Source organism: Myotis davidii, unplaced genomic scaffold (genome assembly GCF_000327345.1).
Source record: "Myotis davidii unplaced genomic scaffold, ASM32734v1 scaffold133, whole genome shotgun sequence".
Taxonomy (NCBI): domain Eukaryota; kingdom Metazoa; phylum Chordata; class Mammalia; order Chiroptera; family Vespertilionidae; genus Myotis; species Myotis davidii.
In genome coordinates this window covers 190,761-205,000 of record NW_006284732.1, presented here as the reverse complement: position 1 = coordinate 205,000, position 14,240 = coordinate 190,761, and the positions used below count along the sequence as shown (strand labels likewise).

The window sequence follows — 14,240 nt, the reverse complement described above, 5'->3', positions numbered from 1 at the left end:
GGGAGGGAGGGAGGGAGGGAAGGAAGGAAGGAAGGAAGGAAGGAAGGAAGGAAGGAAGGAAGGAAGGAAGGAAGGAAAAAAGGTAGGTCTTAGTATATTCTGAAAATCAAAACATTGTTGAGCACTACACTGAATCCACAAGAATGAAATGACATGTAGGCATACCCAACGTGGTCTGTATGCAAATATAGGTTATGTGCCAATCCTACACTATTTTTTCTATGGGACTTGAACATTCTCAGATTTTGCAATCTGCAAGTGTCCTGGACCCAGTCCTCCTACAGGGGCACTGCTCTCCAGTGGCACTCCCCTTCCCGAGGACTGTGTGAGTTCTCAGTTCTCATCCTCACCAAAACTTGATACACGATTTTTCAATTTTTGCCCAAAATGGAAAAATCTTGTATATTGTATTTAACATTATTCATTTTATATTGTATTTCCCTAAAAACAGCTGAGAACAAACATCTTTTCATGTATTTGTTGGCCACTTGAATTTCCTCTACTGGAATTGCCATTTTGTCTGCTTTTTAAATTGGGGTGATTATCTTTTTCTTATAAATGAACAGAGTTATATGTTCTGAACACTACCTTTGTAGACTACAAATATTCTAAGTACCTTTTCTCAGACTCTTGCTTGTCTTCTCACTTCATTTATGGTAATGTTTGGCATACCGTAACTTTTAAATTGTAAAGTAAATGAAAGTATGTTTTCTTTTTTAGTTTGTGCCTTCTGTGTTTTATTTAAAAATCCTTCCCCATCCCATTGCCAAAAACATGTTCCTCCTTTATTTTGTGCGGAAACATTTATAGTTTTGTAAATAACACTGTATTTGTGTCCCTAATCCATTGGGAGTTGAGATGTACGGTGTCAGGAAGAGAGCCTTGTTTGTCTTTATCCTTACATGTAGCTCATGTATCCTTTTCCCTCTGGTTTACCCATTTCTGCTGTATACCAAGTGCCCTGTACTTACGAGTCTACTTCTGTGTTCTTGCCCCATAGGTCTGTTTGAGTAGCTCTACAAAGAGCCCACACTATTTTAAGTACTTAAACTTTATAACATATCTTAAAATCTAATAGGCCTTATTATGCTTCTTTAAAATTACCTTGGCTTTTCTGTATCCTTTATTCCTTATTTTTAAATCTTTTTATTGTAGTATGTAACTCACACCAAAATGTTCATAAACTACAAGTGTCATGAAGCCAAACAGATCACTATAAGGTGAACACACTGTATAACCCCAAACAGGATCAAAGAACTTCCCGCCCCCAAGGCTCATCCCTCCCGTGGCTGTTCTCCTGGGACATGTGGTTACCTTCATGCTTGGCTTCATGGTTTTCCCACTCGATATATTGTTCAGATCCATTCATTTACAGAAGGGGAATCATAGTGTATACAATCTTTATGCGTGGCTTCTTTCTCGCAGCAGTATATTTTTAAAAATTTAATCCTTAAATATCCCATATGAATTTTAGGATTGGCATTTAAGTTCTAATAACAACAACAAAAACCCTGTTAATATTTTTAATTATATTGAATTTGGTAAAAATTGGTATTTTAACAATTTTGCTCCTTCCCATTCATGGATGTGATTTCTATATTTATTTCTAGAATTTAGTTGTTTTGTGTGTTTTTAATGTCTCACACAGTTTTTTAGTTTTCTCTATGAAGGCCTTACATATTTTTGTTAGATTTATTCCTAAGTATTTTATAGTTGTTGTTGCTTATGGAATTCACCTGTGGAGAGCCCTAGACCTCCCCTCTGGGCCTGCTCTACCCTCCTCAGAGCCTCCTTGATCCATGCCCTTCAGAGGTTTTATCTTCTTGCTGTAGAGGAAACAGAGGGTAGATATGGGCTGTGTTAAGTAAGGGGAGGATTTGGGGTTGCTTTGCCCTGGCCTTCTACAGTGCCTGTGCCTCTGATGCCTGAGACTTGTCTGAGCTCCAGGGAATCCTCTTGCTGGCATTTGGATTTACCCTTCTTCCGGTATACTAAGTGGTTTCCAATTACACAATGTGTGTTAAATTTCGTTACTGTGGATCAAGATTACACACGCCTTTTAGTTTCATCAAATGTGAAGTTTGTTTCTGATTCCGATTTCTTTGTTGTTTTGTGCCATTTTTTGAGCTACGTGGCATGGATATGATTTGAGACCAAAAGTCCTCTGCAGTCACTCTTTAGCATACTCCAGTATGTCCTCTGCTCCCACCACTGCACCAAATGTGTTCTAAATGCTATGGTCCTTTTCCTCTCTGTCTCACTTGAACTCTGAGCTCTATTAAACATAGATAACTAGTATTCCCATCTTAAAACACTGTTCTCTTAGCTTCATTGATACTAACCTGTCCTAGTTTTCCTTCTGTTCCTTCTCGATTTTCTTTATTGCCTTCTCCTATTCTGTTCAACCCAAAAATATCAAGGTGAAGTCCTCTCTTCTTTTTCTTTTTTCAATCGTCACCCGAGGATATGTTTTTATTGATTTGGAGAGAGAGATTAAGAAAGAGAGAGAAACATCAATGGGGTGTCGCCCATACACATCCCGACCAGGGATCGAACCTGCAACCGAGGCATGTGCCCTGACTGGGAATCGAACCTGCAACCTTTTGGTGTGTGCACAATGCTCCAACCAACTGAGCCACCGAGCCAGGCCCTCTTCTCTCTTCTGTTATAGGTTCTCATTGCTTTTAATGCCATTAAATACCAGTGACTCCCAAATTTTTATCTCTGCTAATTTTTCTCTTGAGTTCCAGATTTGTATATTCAGCTCCTCATTTGATATCTCCACTAAAATTTCTAATAGATTCTTCAAAGCTCATTCCTGTATTGCATTTATTGTTTTGCTGACTGAAATGGTCTTCTTCCGATTCGTCAAATGACTGATACCCCATTATCCTCAAGATCTCCACTCAAGTGTCACTTCCTCTGAAGCTTCCCTGACCACCCTGCCTAAAGAAAGTCCCTGTTCCAAGTCACTTTCTTTTATTTCCTTCATAGAGCTTGCTTGGAGTTGCTTTGTGTGCTTGCTTGTTTATTGTTTGTTCTCCATATTGACCACCATTACCTCTGTAAGAGGTAATTTGATCTTGATCTTGTCTTCTGCTGTGTTCTTAAGTATTTAGAACAGTGCCTGGTGTATTGCAGATGCTCAATAAATTCTTTCCTAGTTAATTAATTTTATTAAGAAAACATTAAAGTGTACTTTTCTCTAGACAGAAAGTTGTCAAATATGCTCTAATTTGGTGTGAATAACTTCTTACCTAAGAATCAAGTTCACAAAATTGAAGATTTTACAGAAGAATAGCCATACTCATTCATTTTCACCTAGAAAACCATAGACCATCTTTAGACTTCTTTTGCCACATATATTACCTTAAAGATGAAAATAGACTTGTTTGCAAATGGGATTGTTAATTGCTAACTATTGGCAAGGATTTTAAAAAATCAACAGAAAAATTTATTAAAACACTATGTAAATTTTACATTGCCTTTATTTTCTAATAAATTTATTATATGGCTGGGTCACATTATTGATCGTCAAAGTTGTTTTCTGCCACTATCTCTCTCTGATGGCCATATGCCAATAAGAGTAACCACAGAGTTAGTGTGAAAGTATTTTGATAATCAGATCTTTTGTGGCTTTTTAAAAAATGAAAACATTGTTTTAAAAACATTTCACCTGTACTTTGAGTGTTAAATGGTTAGGATTTTGCTACCTCTCTCTCCTAACTTTTTTTTTAAAAGCAAACTTGCTTACTGAGCAAATTAAATTATTTGTTGATTTGTACAGCTATTCTGCAACTTGGTAGGAGTTTTGGGTATCACCTAACTGCTAAAATGAAGAAAAATACCATCTGAAGTATTTTGTGGTTATTGATTTCTATGTTAAATATGTTCTTTAAATTTTGATTACACTTAAACAATCCAGTTGGACTTTTTTCTTTTAGATTTCCGGTATCTGCTACAACAGCAAAATACTACAAGTTCATCAGGTGCTGTACATCCCAAGCTGGATGGCAAAGTTCTGTTCTTGGACACTTGAGCCCATCTTCTCATCTTCAGAACCTACCACTGAAGCCAGAGTCGGGATGGGGGCCACAGTAGACATTCAGAGGCAGCAAAGAATGGAACTGCTCGATCGGCAGCTGATGCTTTCCCAGTTTGCACAAGCGAGGCGACAAAGACAGCAGCAGGTAAGCATAATAATAATCATTAAAAACTCAGAAATAAGCTGGGCGGTGCACCGGGACTGGCTGGGGAAACGAAAGTGAGGGAGGAGCTGGCGGTTCTGGCACAGCAGGGCCGGGCCCCGTAGTGCCAGCGGCAGTGGTGGCCTGACCCCCCTCTCCGCTCCCTGGCAGCTTGCCCACTCCCCTCCATTAACAATGAAGAGGAGAAATGATCCAAAATGGTACTGCCCCTATCAAGAAACAGGAGAAAAGAGTTGCAGAGTTTGCCCTGAGCCTCAACTCTACATCTGATGATGAATCTCCCTCCTCTATCAATCATGCAGCGAAAAGTATCTACCATAGGCTTCAGTGGGTCTGACAGTGAGACTGAGGGGAAGCAACGCAGCTGTGATGAAGCATTCAAAGCAGACTCTCTTGTGGAGGGAACTTCTTCCCGCTATTCCATGTACAACAGTGTCTCCCAAAAGCTTATGGCCAAGATGGGCTTCAGGGAAGGTGAAGGATTGGGTAAATACGGCCGGGGTCGGAAGGACATTGTGGAGGCCTCTAATCAGAAAGGTCGACGAGGCTTGGGTCTGACGTTGCAGGGCTTTGAACAGGAGTTGAATGTGGACTGGCGAGATGAGCCCGAGCCCAGTGCCTGTGAGCAGGTGTCATGGTTCCCAGAATGTACCACCGAGATTCCTGACACTGAGGAAATGAGCGATTGGATGGTTGTGGGAAAGAGGAAGATGATTATTGAAGATGAAACAGAGTTTTGTGGGGAAGACCTGCTTCACAGTGTGCTGCAGTGTAAGAGTATGTTTGATGTCTTAGATTGGGAGAAGATGCGGTGAGCTTGGACCCGGGCCAATCCCTACGAGATGATCCAAGGAGTCTTCTTCCTGAACAGGGCGGCAATGAAGATGGCCAATATGGATTTTGTGTTTGATCGCATTTTTACAAATCCATGGGACTCTTGTGGGAAACCACTGGTGAAGGACCGGGAAGCGGAGCTTCTGTACTTCGCTGACATCTGTGCAGGCCCCGGTGGCTTCTCGGAGTATGTGCTGTGGAGGAAGAAGTGGCATGCGAAGGGCTTTGGAATGACTCTGAAGGGCCCAAATGACTTTAAGCTGGAGGACTTCTACTCGGCCTCCAGTGAACTCTTTGAACCTTACTACGGCGAGGGTGGGATCGATGGAGATAACCCGCCCAGAGAACATCACTGCTTTTTGGATTTTGTCTTGGATAACACAAATGGAAAGGGTGTCCACTTTCTGAGGGCCGATGGGAGTTTCTCCATGGATGGCCGGGAGAACCTGGGAGAGATCCTCAGCAAGCAGCTGCTGCTCTGCCAGTTTTCTCATGGTGCTCTCTGTTGTCCAGACAGGAGGCCACTTCATCTGTAAAACCTTTGACCTGTTCACACCGTTCAACATGGGGCTCATCTACCTGCTGTACTGCTGCTTTGAACGAATATGTCTCTTTAAGCCGATTACCAGCCATCCTGCCAACTCAGAGAGGTATGTGGTGTGCAAGGGCCTGAAGGTGGGCATAGATGACGTGCAGGAGTACCTTTCTCAGTCAATATTAAACTCAACCAGCTGCGGAACACCGATTCCGATGTCAACCTTGTGGTTCCCTTGGAGGTGATCAACGGAGACCATGAATTTACTGACTACATGATACGGTCCAATGAAAGCTACTGTAGTCTGCAGATCAAAGCTCTGGCCAAAATCTATGCCTTTGTTCAAGACACCACCCTGAGTGAGCCTCGGCAAGCAGAGATCCGGAAACAGTGCCTCCGTCTTTGGGGGATCCCAGATCAGACTTGTGTGGCTCCTTCCTCCTCGGACCCGAAGTCTAAGTTCTTTGAGCTGATTTGGGGCACTGAGGTCGACATCTTCAGCTATAAGCCCACGCTGCTCACCTGCAAAACCTTAGAGAAGATCTGCCCAGTGCATGGTATCTGGCAGTGAGCAGAAGTTCCTCCTGAGCCTGGGGAAGTCACAGATTTACACGTGGGACGGCCGCCAGTCAGACCGCTGGGTCAAGCTGGACCTGAAGACAGAGCTGCCCCAGGACACTCTGCTCTCTGTGGAGATTGTCCATGAGCTGAAAGGGGAGGGGAAGGCCCAGCGGAAGATGAGTGACATCCACATCCTCGATGTCCTGGTGCTGAATGGCAGCAACGTGTGGGAGCAGCACTTCAACCGGCGAATTCAGCTTGCTGAGAAATTTGTGAAAGCTGTTTCCAAGCCTAGTTGGTCTGACACGAATCCCATCAGGGTGAAGGAGGTGTACAGGCTGGAGGAAATGGAGAAGATTTTTGTCAGGTTGGAGATGAAGATCATCAAGGGCTCCAGCAGCATCCCAAAGCTCAGCTACACAGGACGGGACAACCAGCACTTTGTGCCCACTGGTCTCTACATGATCAGGACAGTGAACGAGCCGTCGATGATGGGATTCAGCGAAGCTTTAAGAGGAAGTTCTTCTACAATAAGAAAAGTAAGATCTCTACCTGTGAGCTCCCTGCAGACGCCATTGCCCCATTTCACATCTGCTACTATGGCCGGCTCTTCTAGGAGTGGGGGGATGGCATCCGTGTACATGACTCCCAGAAGCCCCAGGACCCAGACAGACTATCCAAGGAGGATGTCCTCTCCTTCATCCAGACACACCGCACCTGAGGGCCTGGGGACCCCCACTCCTACTGACACCCCTGCTGTTCAGTTAGGGTGCTCTACCTGGGCCCCTCTCGAAAGGGACAGGGGAGCACAGCCTGGCCATGAGGGGTGGATGGTCTCCTCTCCATCGCCCCTGAAGAGCTCAGTTGGGGGCCGTCAGAGGACGCTCTCATGTTCCTTTGGGACACCTTTTAGACTTCCCTCCCCGGAGACCTGCCTGGGAACTGTCTCCTCTGCCAGGACTCAGCCTGAAAGACGCTGCTCCTACGTGGTGTGCGGTCAGGGCCCAAGGCATGTGGGGCTGCGGAGGACGTGTCAGAGCAGCAGGGCTTTGGCTCTGCTGTTCTCTCCTGTGTCCTGTAGACTCACTTTTCTGAGTTCTGTCACTGCCCTGAGAATAGCCATGCCCCAGCTTTGCCCATCTTTTTACTGGGCCAACCCTTAGTGGGTGAGCCCACTGTCGGGAGCTGGCCAGGAGCACCTGCTGTACAAATCAAGGTTGTGTTTCTTTGAACTTGCTCTGTTTTGATGCCAGGTTGGAGAAGATTTTCTTGTCTTGTCCCCCCACCCTGCCTTGGTCTTCCCTGGAGCTCTCAGCCTAGACCTCTGACAGTCCCGCAGGTCGGGACACCACACCAGGATGCAGGTAGCACTCTCTGGTAGTGGATGTGACTGTTTCCTAGGGTGGTAGGGCCTTCCTGGGCCCCATCCCCTTTTGACCCAAATCTTGAGCAGCTCTAGAAGGGGAGGAAGCACCCTTGAAGCCCTGCCTTTTTCTGTGCCCCAGTAGCAGTGGCCCCACTGCAACAGAGGGTATCTCATTTGCCACGGCCACCTTGCTACCCTTCCTCCCCGTCCTCCCCATAGGGGGTACAGTCATTTTGCCATTCTAAGATGTTGGCTGAGGGAGAAGAGGGGAAGATGGGCAGTAGCTCTGGGTGGGGATGGCACTGATGGTTGTTTTTAATGGGAAATACCTGCCAGAGACATTCATACAGGCTCCCTCGGGCCCCATCCCAGTGCTAGACTGGTTTCTGTGGAGATAGGGCACTGAGGCTCCCTGTCAGGTCGAAATTGGCTACACCTTGCGGTGGTCATATGTCTTCAGCCAGCATCCAGCCCTCGTACTTCCCCACCCCTCCCCACCTCTCACCCTCCATCGCCCAGGTTGGCAGCAGCACTGCTAAAATGTATTTCCACCCAGTTCTGGGTATATATGTATCTTGCAAAATCTTGGATCATTAAAAATAAGCATATTTTTAAAATTTTTTCAGAAAGCCCTAACCGGTTTGGATCAGTGGATAGAGCATCGGCCTGCAGACTAAAAGGTCCCAGGTTCGATTCCAGTCAAGGGCATGTACCTTAGTTGCAGGCACATCCCCAGTGGGGGTTGTGCAGGAGGCAGCTGATCGATGTTCCTAACTCTCTATCCCTCTCCCTTCCTCTCTGTAAAAAATCAATAAAATATATTTTAAAAAATTTCAGAAATACTCAGTGGCCTAAGACTGCATTTTATTCCTGTACATTGCAGTGTAGATATTTGACAAGTTTCCAAATAGAATGTACGTCTCTGTTAGTGCCTATTCTTAGTGATTTTTTTTTAAGGTGAAAGAGTAAACTGCAGCCAAAAGACTGGTCAAACTGGACATTCTTGTTCCGCTTCTATTAGATAAGGACTATTTCTTAGAGAAACACCAACCTAGTTAACAAGACATGATATTTATCTGTTTTTAAAATCTTGTAAAAGCCACAGTGTCTTCCTGTTAAAATGCTTATCATGTGCTCTAGAGTGAAGAGCAAATGTAAAACTTCATGATTTTCTTTGGTTGAAATAGACTGTGAAGGTAAGAAATTTTTCAAGGGAACAACCCGTGAATTAATCAAATAAATGCAATGTTTTCTTAGCCTTGTCATCAATCATCAGGAAATATTGAGCATTGTCTACAATAAACTGCTGTATCCAAGCAATCTGATACCATACTTCCCTTTCAAGGATTACTATACAGGGTGAGGCAAAAGTAGGTTTACAGTTGTTCGTATAGAAAATAATACAATAATAAATAATAATACAAGAGTGAATGGTGTGTGTCATGTACTCACAACTGTAAACCTACTTTTACCCCACACTGTATGTCAGGCTCAGACTTCAAATCTGCTCTTTCTTTGGCACTTTTATAATGCAGTATGCTGGGCTATTTACTTCTTGTCCCCATCTTCTTTATCCTCTGGGATATGAGAGAGGATACTCTTCCCACCACCTCCGTGTCTCCTGCTTTCACTGGGTGTGAGATGTAGGTCTGCAGACCTCACAGTGGTCTGAAGAAGTGAAGTCAGATGTGATACTCCTGGTGTCCCACTGGAGATGTAGGTCTCAGAGTTCATGTCTGGGGTAGGAAGAGGGGAGCCCCTTATCAATTGGCTGCGTCTACAGGTGAAAGAGAAGTGAAGGTTATTCCCTGCAGATGTATTTGAATTTGATGAATCTGGAACATTACAAGATACCTATGTTGTAGTTAAATATGGAGCACAGTCATCTCTCTTACGTCAAAGCTGGAGGTGTAGATCATGGAGTCAACTTTGTAGAGTTGAGAGATGAAAGCAAAGTGTTGGGTGAGTTCTGTAAGAGAATTACCTCCAAGGTGAACATAGGCTATAGACTAAGTCTTACATTTGGCAGGAAAAGGTAGATCCTTCAAGGAAACAGGGAAGAATGAAAAGTATGAGGACTTGGAATGATCAGTGCCTGAAAAACTGAGTAATGGTGAGTATAAATATTTTCCAGGCAGAATGAACCTAGAGCTATGAAGGAGAGAAAGAAGTACCATATGATTCTTGTTTAGTAGCATAGATTTCTTGTTTAGATAACAGAGTAGATCGGTGACAGCACCATATCACCAGCATCAAAAGAGCAGTTTTACTCGTCTACTGAGCCAACGCTTCTGTGAACCAATACACGACTGAGCTACCTCGGGACTATCTGGGAGGAGCTCCCCCATTAGATAGCTATGGCTCCTGTGCTCATGAGCAAAGCAGGAAAGTGGTATTTCTCAGATCGGAGTCTCCAGGAAGGTTTTTTTATGCATGAAGTTTATCGAGAACACTATCAAGATCAGAGTCTCTGGGGCAGGGGTGATGAGGACAGAGGTGGACTTTGAACAACAGTTATCAAAAAGGCCCAAGATAATTTTATGGAAAGCTGTGGAGTTGGGAGAGCCCCTACAGGTTGTCTCAAATTCAGACAGAAGCTGAAACTAAACCTTCACCAACCAGTCATTGGTGCAGATTGCAAACCTTGGGCTGCCTGGCTCTCCTTGGATGCACACCATCCCCAGGGGGCATGTCCCTTGAGAACTGCGGCGTTCTAGCACCCCCAGCAGCAGGAAGATTGAGCACTTCAGTTGCGGGGAAGTGAGGGATCTGGGCAGCAGACCACAGCATCCACCCCCTGTGCTGCTCGGATCTTCTTGGTTTACCTAAGTTCTTGGAGCAGCTCTTCCAAGAATCCAGAGGCACTCTTGCCTATAGAACACTTCAAGAGGAAGGATAGTAGGATAAACTACATCTCCTTCTGTCTGCCTCAGCAGGTCTCACAATCACACTGATCATCAACTCATTCCTCTACTATTTATTGGAGAGTCCCCTCACTCTTGGCTGAAAGGCTTAGTTGGTTGGTGAAAGTGACACATACCCACACATACCCTGTGGGATCTGAGTCCCTGGTACCAGGCCCTTCTCAGACTGGGTCTGCTGCCCTTGTCCAATTACTGTAAAACTGAGCAAGGGAGTAAGTAACAACAGATGCCCTGTTGTGTCACCGGGGTGCCACACATAGTCTTCCCTCCCCCTTTTTGTGCCCACAGCTTTTCTTGATGATCAGGGTTAATTACTCCTGCGAGGATAATGACTTCTTTTCTTACCTCCTGGTATTTGGCACAAGAGCCCCAAATAACTGGTTAACAGCTATAACTTAAAATGTAATGGTATTCTTTTTTTAAAAAATTTTGTTTTATTGCTTAAAGTATTACAAAGAGCATTGCATATGACTCCTCCCCCTCCCCTCCCTTGACATTCCCCCGGCCTCCCCTACCCCGCAGTGTCTTATGTCCATTGGTTATGCTTATATGCATGCATACAAGTCCTTCGGTTGATCTCTCTTACCTGCCCTCCCGCCCCCAACCCTCCCCAGCCTTCCCGCTGTAGTTTGAGTCTGTTCGATGCTGCTCTGCCTCTGTATCTATTTTTGTTCATCAGTCTATAATGGTCTTTATTATCCATACATGAGTGAGATCATGTGGTATTTTTGTTTCATTGACTGGCTTATTTCACTTGTAATGGTATTCTTGTTTTTTCTCCTGATGGAAGGGCTCCCCTCCTGTGAGCCAAGCTCTGTAAATCTATGGGATTTAGAGTTGCAGGGGTAAGAAGCCTAGATTCCCCAAACAGGGCACTGAGAGAGAGAGTACTCGGGGTCACTTCTCCTTCCAGTCCTTATTTCCAAGATCCGCATGTTCTTGCTGTTGGGGACCCAGCAAGGTTTTTCGGGTTTATACTGCATGCTAGAGCCTGGAGTGCCATCTTGTAAGGTTATCTCCAAGTTGGTATTTCACTGACACATTCAAATGGCTGTCTCTCTAGTGTGGCAAGCTGGCAGTTCCTGAGTTGTATGGTACGTGAGAAGGTTTATGTATTCCACAGTCTTTCCATGCACCCACTTTGCTGTAAGTGGGCCTTGTGGTCTGATGTGATGTGATTTAGCACGCTGGTCAGTAGAGCAAGCATTCTGCAAACGCACAGGTAGTGGCGCTGGTTCTCTTTGAGGGATGGTGGTGTATTGGGGTTCAGGATTGGTCTCTGTTGCTGTCAGTAGCTACCTTGTCCTTAGAGAGTAGGGCCTGTGCAGAGCCTCCACCACTGCCACCATGGTTCTCTGTTCATGTGCCAGCACTGGGGTGGCCAATGGCTGGCCAGTGTCCACCAGCTGAGTCGTTCTGTCCTCCTCTTCTGTGCTGGATGTCCATGGTAGACATTAACCACCCGTACAGATGTCATGCTTCATGTCCATTCCTTTAGCCAGGTCCACATGCCTCTTCCTGAGGTCTCTTTGACCTCCTCCTTCTAGTCCCCTGAACAATCAACCAAGTCATTTACCATGTCCAGTGAATCCATATGACATTACCTCAGACTACTTCTCTTTCCGCTCAAGTGGATGATCAAATAAATGCTCTGCCCATTGGGAGAATTTCCCTTTGTCGCTGTCTTTTAAGATCACCCCTGAGTGGAGCTGCAGTGCCGGCCACAGTCCATTTTCAACTTTCACTCGTCTACTGAGCCAACCCTTCTATGAACCAAATTTGGCCATTTTCCTCTCTGCCACTTGGTCATAAGTGCCCCACCCCCATGCAGCAGGAGGTGTGAACCGAGGAAGAGGTTTTGGTGCAACAGAGGTGATGGACATGATGGTCTGGCATACCTGCCTCTGCAGCTCACCTGTGCCACTTCCATCTGAAGATGGATTTCTTTGGGTCTGTCTGACCTTGGTAGGTCTCATACTTCTGACCACATGCTTACTTTATGCCCAGGGTCAAGCACACCCTGTCCCCAGGGTCTAGCAGCAGGTTTTCAAACATGTATCACTCTCTTCACACTTCTGCTCCAGGACCTAGCCCTTGTGGCTTGCTGCAAATTCCACAGTGTCTTTCCCCACTGCAGACCCTTTGAATACCACAGGATCTGCCAGGTTGTACAGCCCAGTAATCCATGAAATAGAGGAAATAAATCAGACCAAAATCCCTGGAGAGTACATGCGAGTCAGGCAACTACGCAGCGATGCCCTTCGGTCTGTGGCTCTGCCCTCTGCTTGGCAGGCTCCTCCCCTTCCCAAGGTGGGTCTTGCCCCCACCAGGTCTGGGGTTCAGAATCCCACACCTGGACTCCTGCCAGCGGCTTTACTGACATTGACTGGTCTGCTGAGAGTGAGGAGCACACTGTTTCTTCGGTGTCCCCTCATTTATTCCCAAACATCGGCCTTGAGGTATAATAGTTCCTTTGTGTCCCGGAGGCTTGGGGTGCTGGCTTGCCCAGGGACACACACCTGCTGATGGGAGTGCAGGATTGGGACTCGGTGTGTGGGACCGCAAGGCCTCTGCCCCTGATGCTTCATCAGGCTGCCTCCCAGTTAGGGGAGCTCCTTGGTGATTTTCTTTCTTTTTTGCGTTGGCTGAAAAAAAACTCAGTGCCAAGGTTATTTTAATGTTCAATCAAATTAACTGTTTAACCCAAAGTTAGAACTTCTGCTTCCATCTTCCATATGTTTTTAAAAATATCTCTCTGTGTTTTTTAATGTCCTTATATCTTTTATTGTAGGCAACCTCAAATTCTGTTATTGTATTTAAAATAAATCTGTTTTTTATTTAAAAACTGTTGATTTTCAGCCCTGCCGGGTGGATCATCGTTGGTTAGAGCATCATCCTGTACATCAAAAGGTTCGGGGTTGAGTCCAGTCAGGAGACATAATACCTAGGTTGTGGGTTCAATCCCTGGTCAGGTGCATATGGGAGGCAATCAGTTGATGTTTCTCTCTCTCTCGGTCTCACTCTCACTCTTACTCTTGCTCTTCCTCTCTCTCAGTTCAATAGACATATCCTCAGGTAAGGATAAAATAATTAATAAATAAATACTGTTGATTTTCAGATGTTTATCATAGAACCCTGAGTTTATTTGATCAGAAAGTCTTTCAGTTACTAATTTACTTACGTTAGATTAATCTGCAGTTTGTAATTTTAAGCATTCTAAAGTAATGCTGAAGTGTTGTTTCAATGTATTTCTATTTCTTTTTACTGCTTTCTGTCGTATTTCATCTCTCAGCCTGGAAGCTGCTTCACACTCTCTGTCACTCACTTGGCTCTGGTGTCAGTGTCAAAGTCAGTCTGTCTGTCGATACTTGAGACTCTGACCAAGACTGGTGGGTACTCTGTGGGCACAAAAGAGTGAAAAACATGTCCTTTCCTTTAAACAACCTCGGCAAGGTGGGGCAGATATACTTGAATTAGATAAGCATCTGAGAACACTGAAATATTGACCAGAGTACCCAGAGCAGGAAGATATCCAAGAAACCACCCTCAGTGTGGACCCATATCCTGAAAAGAGGTTTCTAGGACTAGAAGGATGGGCAGGATAAGGATGGGCAGGATTTGGATGGGCAGAGAAAATGAAGCAAATTATCCCAGAAGAGAAGGAAGGCATGCAGGTGAGAAGGTGGCCCTGGAAAGGAAAGAACTCGGGGAGACCTGTCTGACTGACGAGTGATAGGGTACAGAGTGAGAAATGGTTTGACGGTCTGTTCGATGCTTCTGTGTCTCTGGAGGGAGTCGGGGAGGTAAGGGAT

General features: G+C 45.1%; 1 protein-coding gene and 1 pseudogene across 1 annotated transcript in view; both read left to right on the top strand.

The window, feature by feature from the left end:
- UBAC2 (UBA domain containing 2) overlaps positions 1 to 14,240 on the top strand; it is a 151,795-nt gene that overhangs the window by 99,786 nt on the left and 37,769 nt on the right. Inside the window, exon 8 of the mRNA XM_015557491.1 lies at positions 3,945 to 4,190. Coding sequence (XP_015412977.1) covers positions 3,945 to 4,190 — 246 coding nt within the window. The remainder of the gene's footprint in view (positions 1 to 3,944; positions 4,191 to 14,240) is intronic.
- Positions 4,206 to 7,484, top strand: LOC107181360 (annotated as a pseudogene).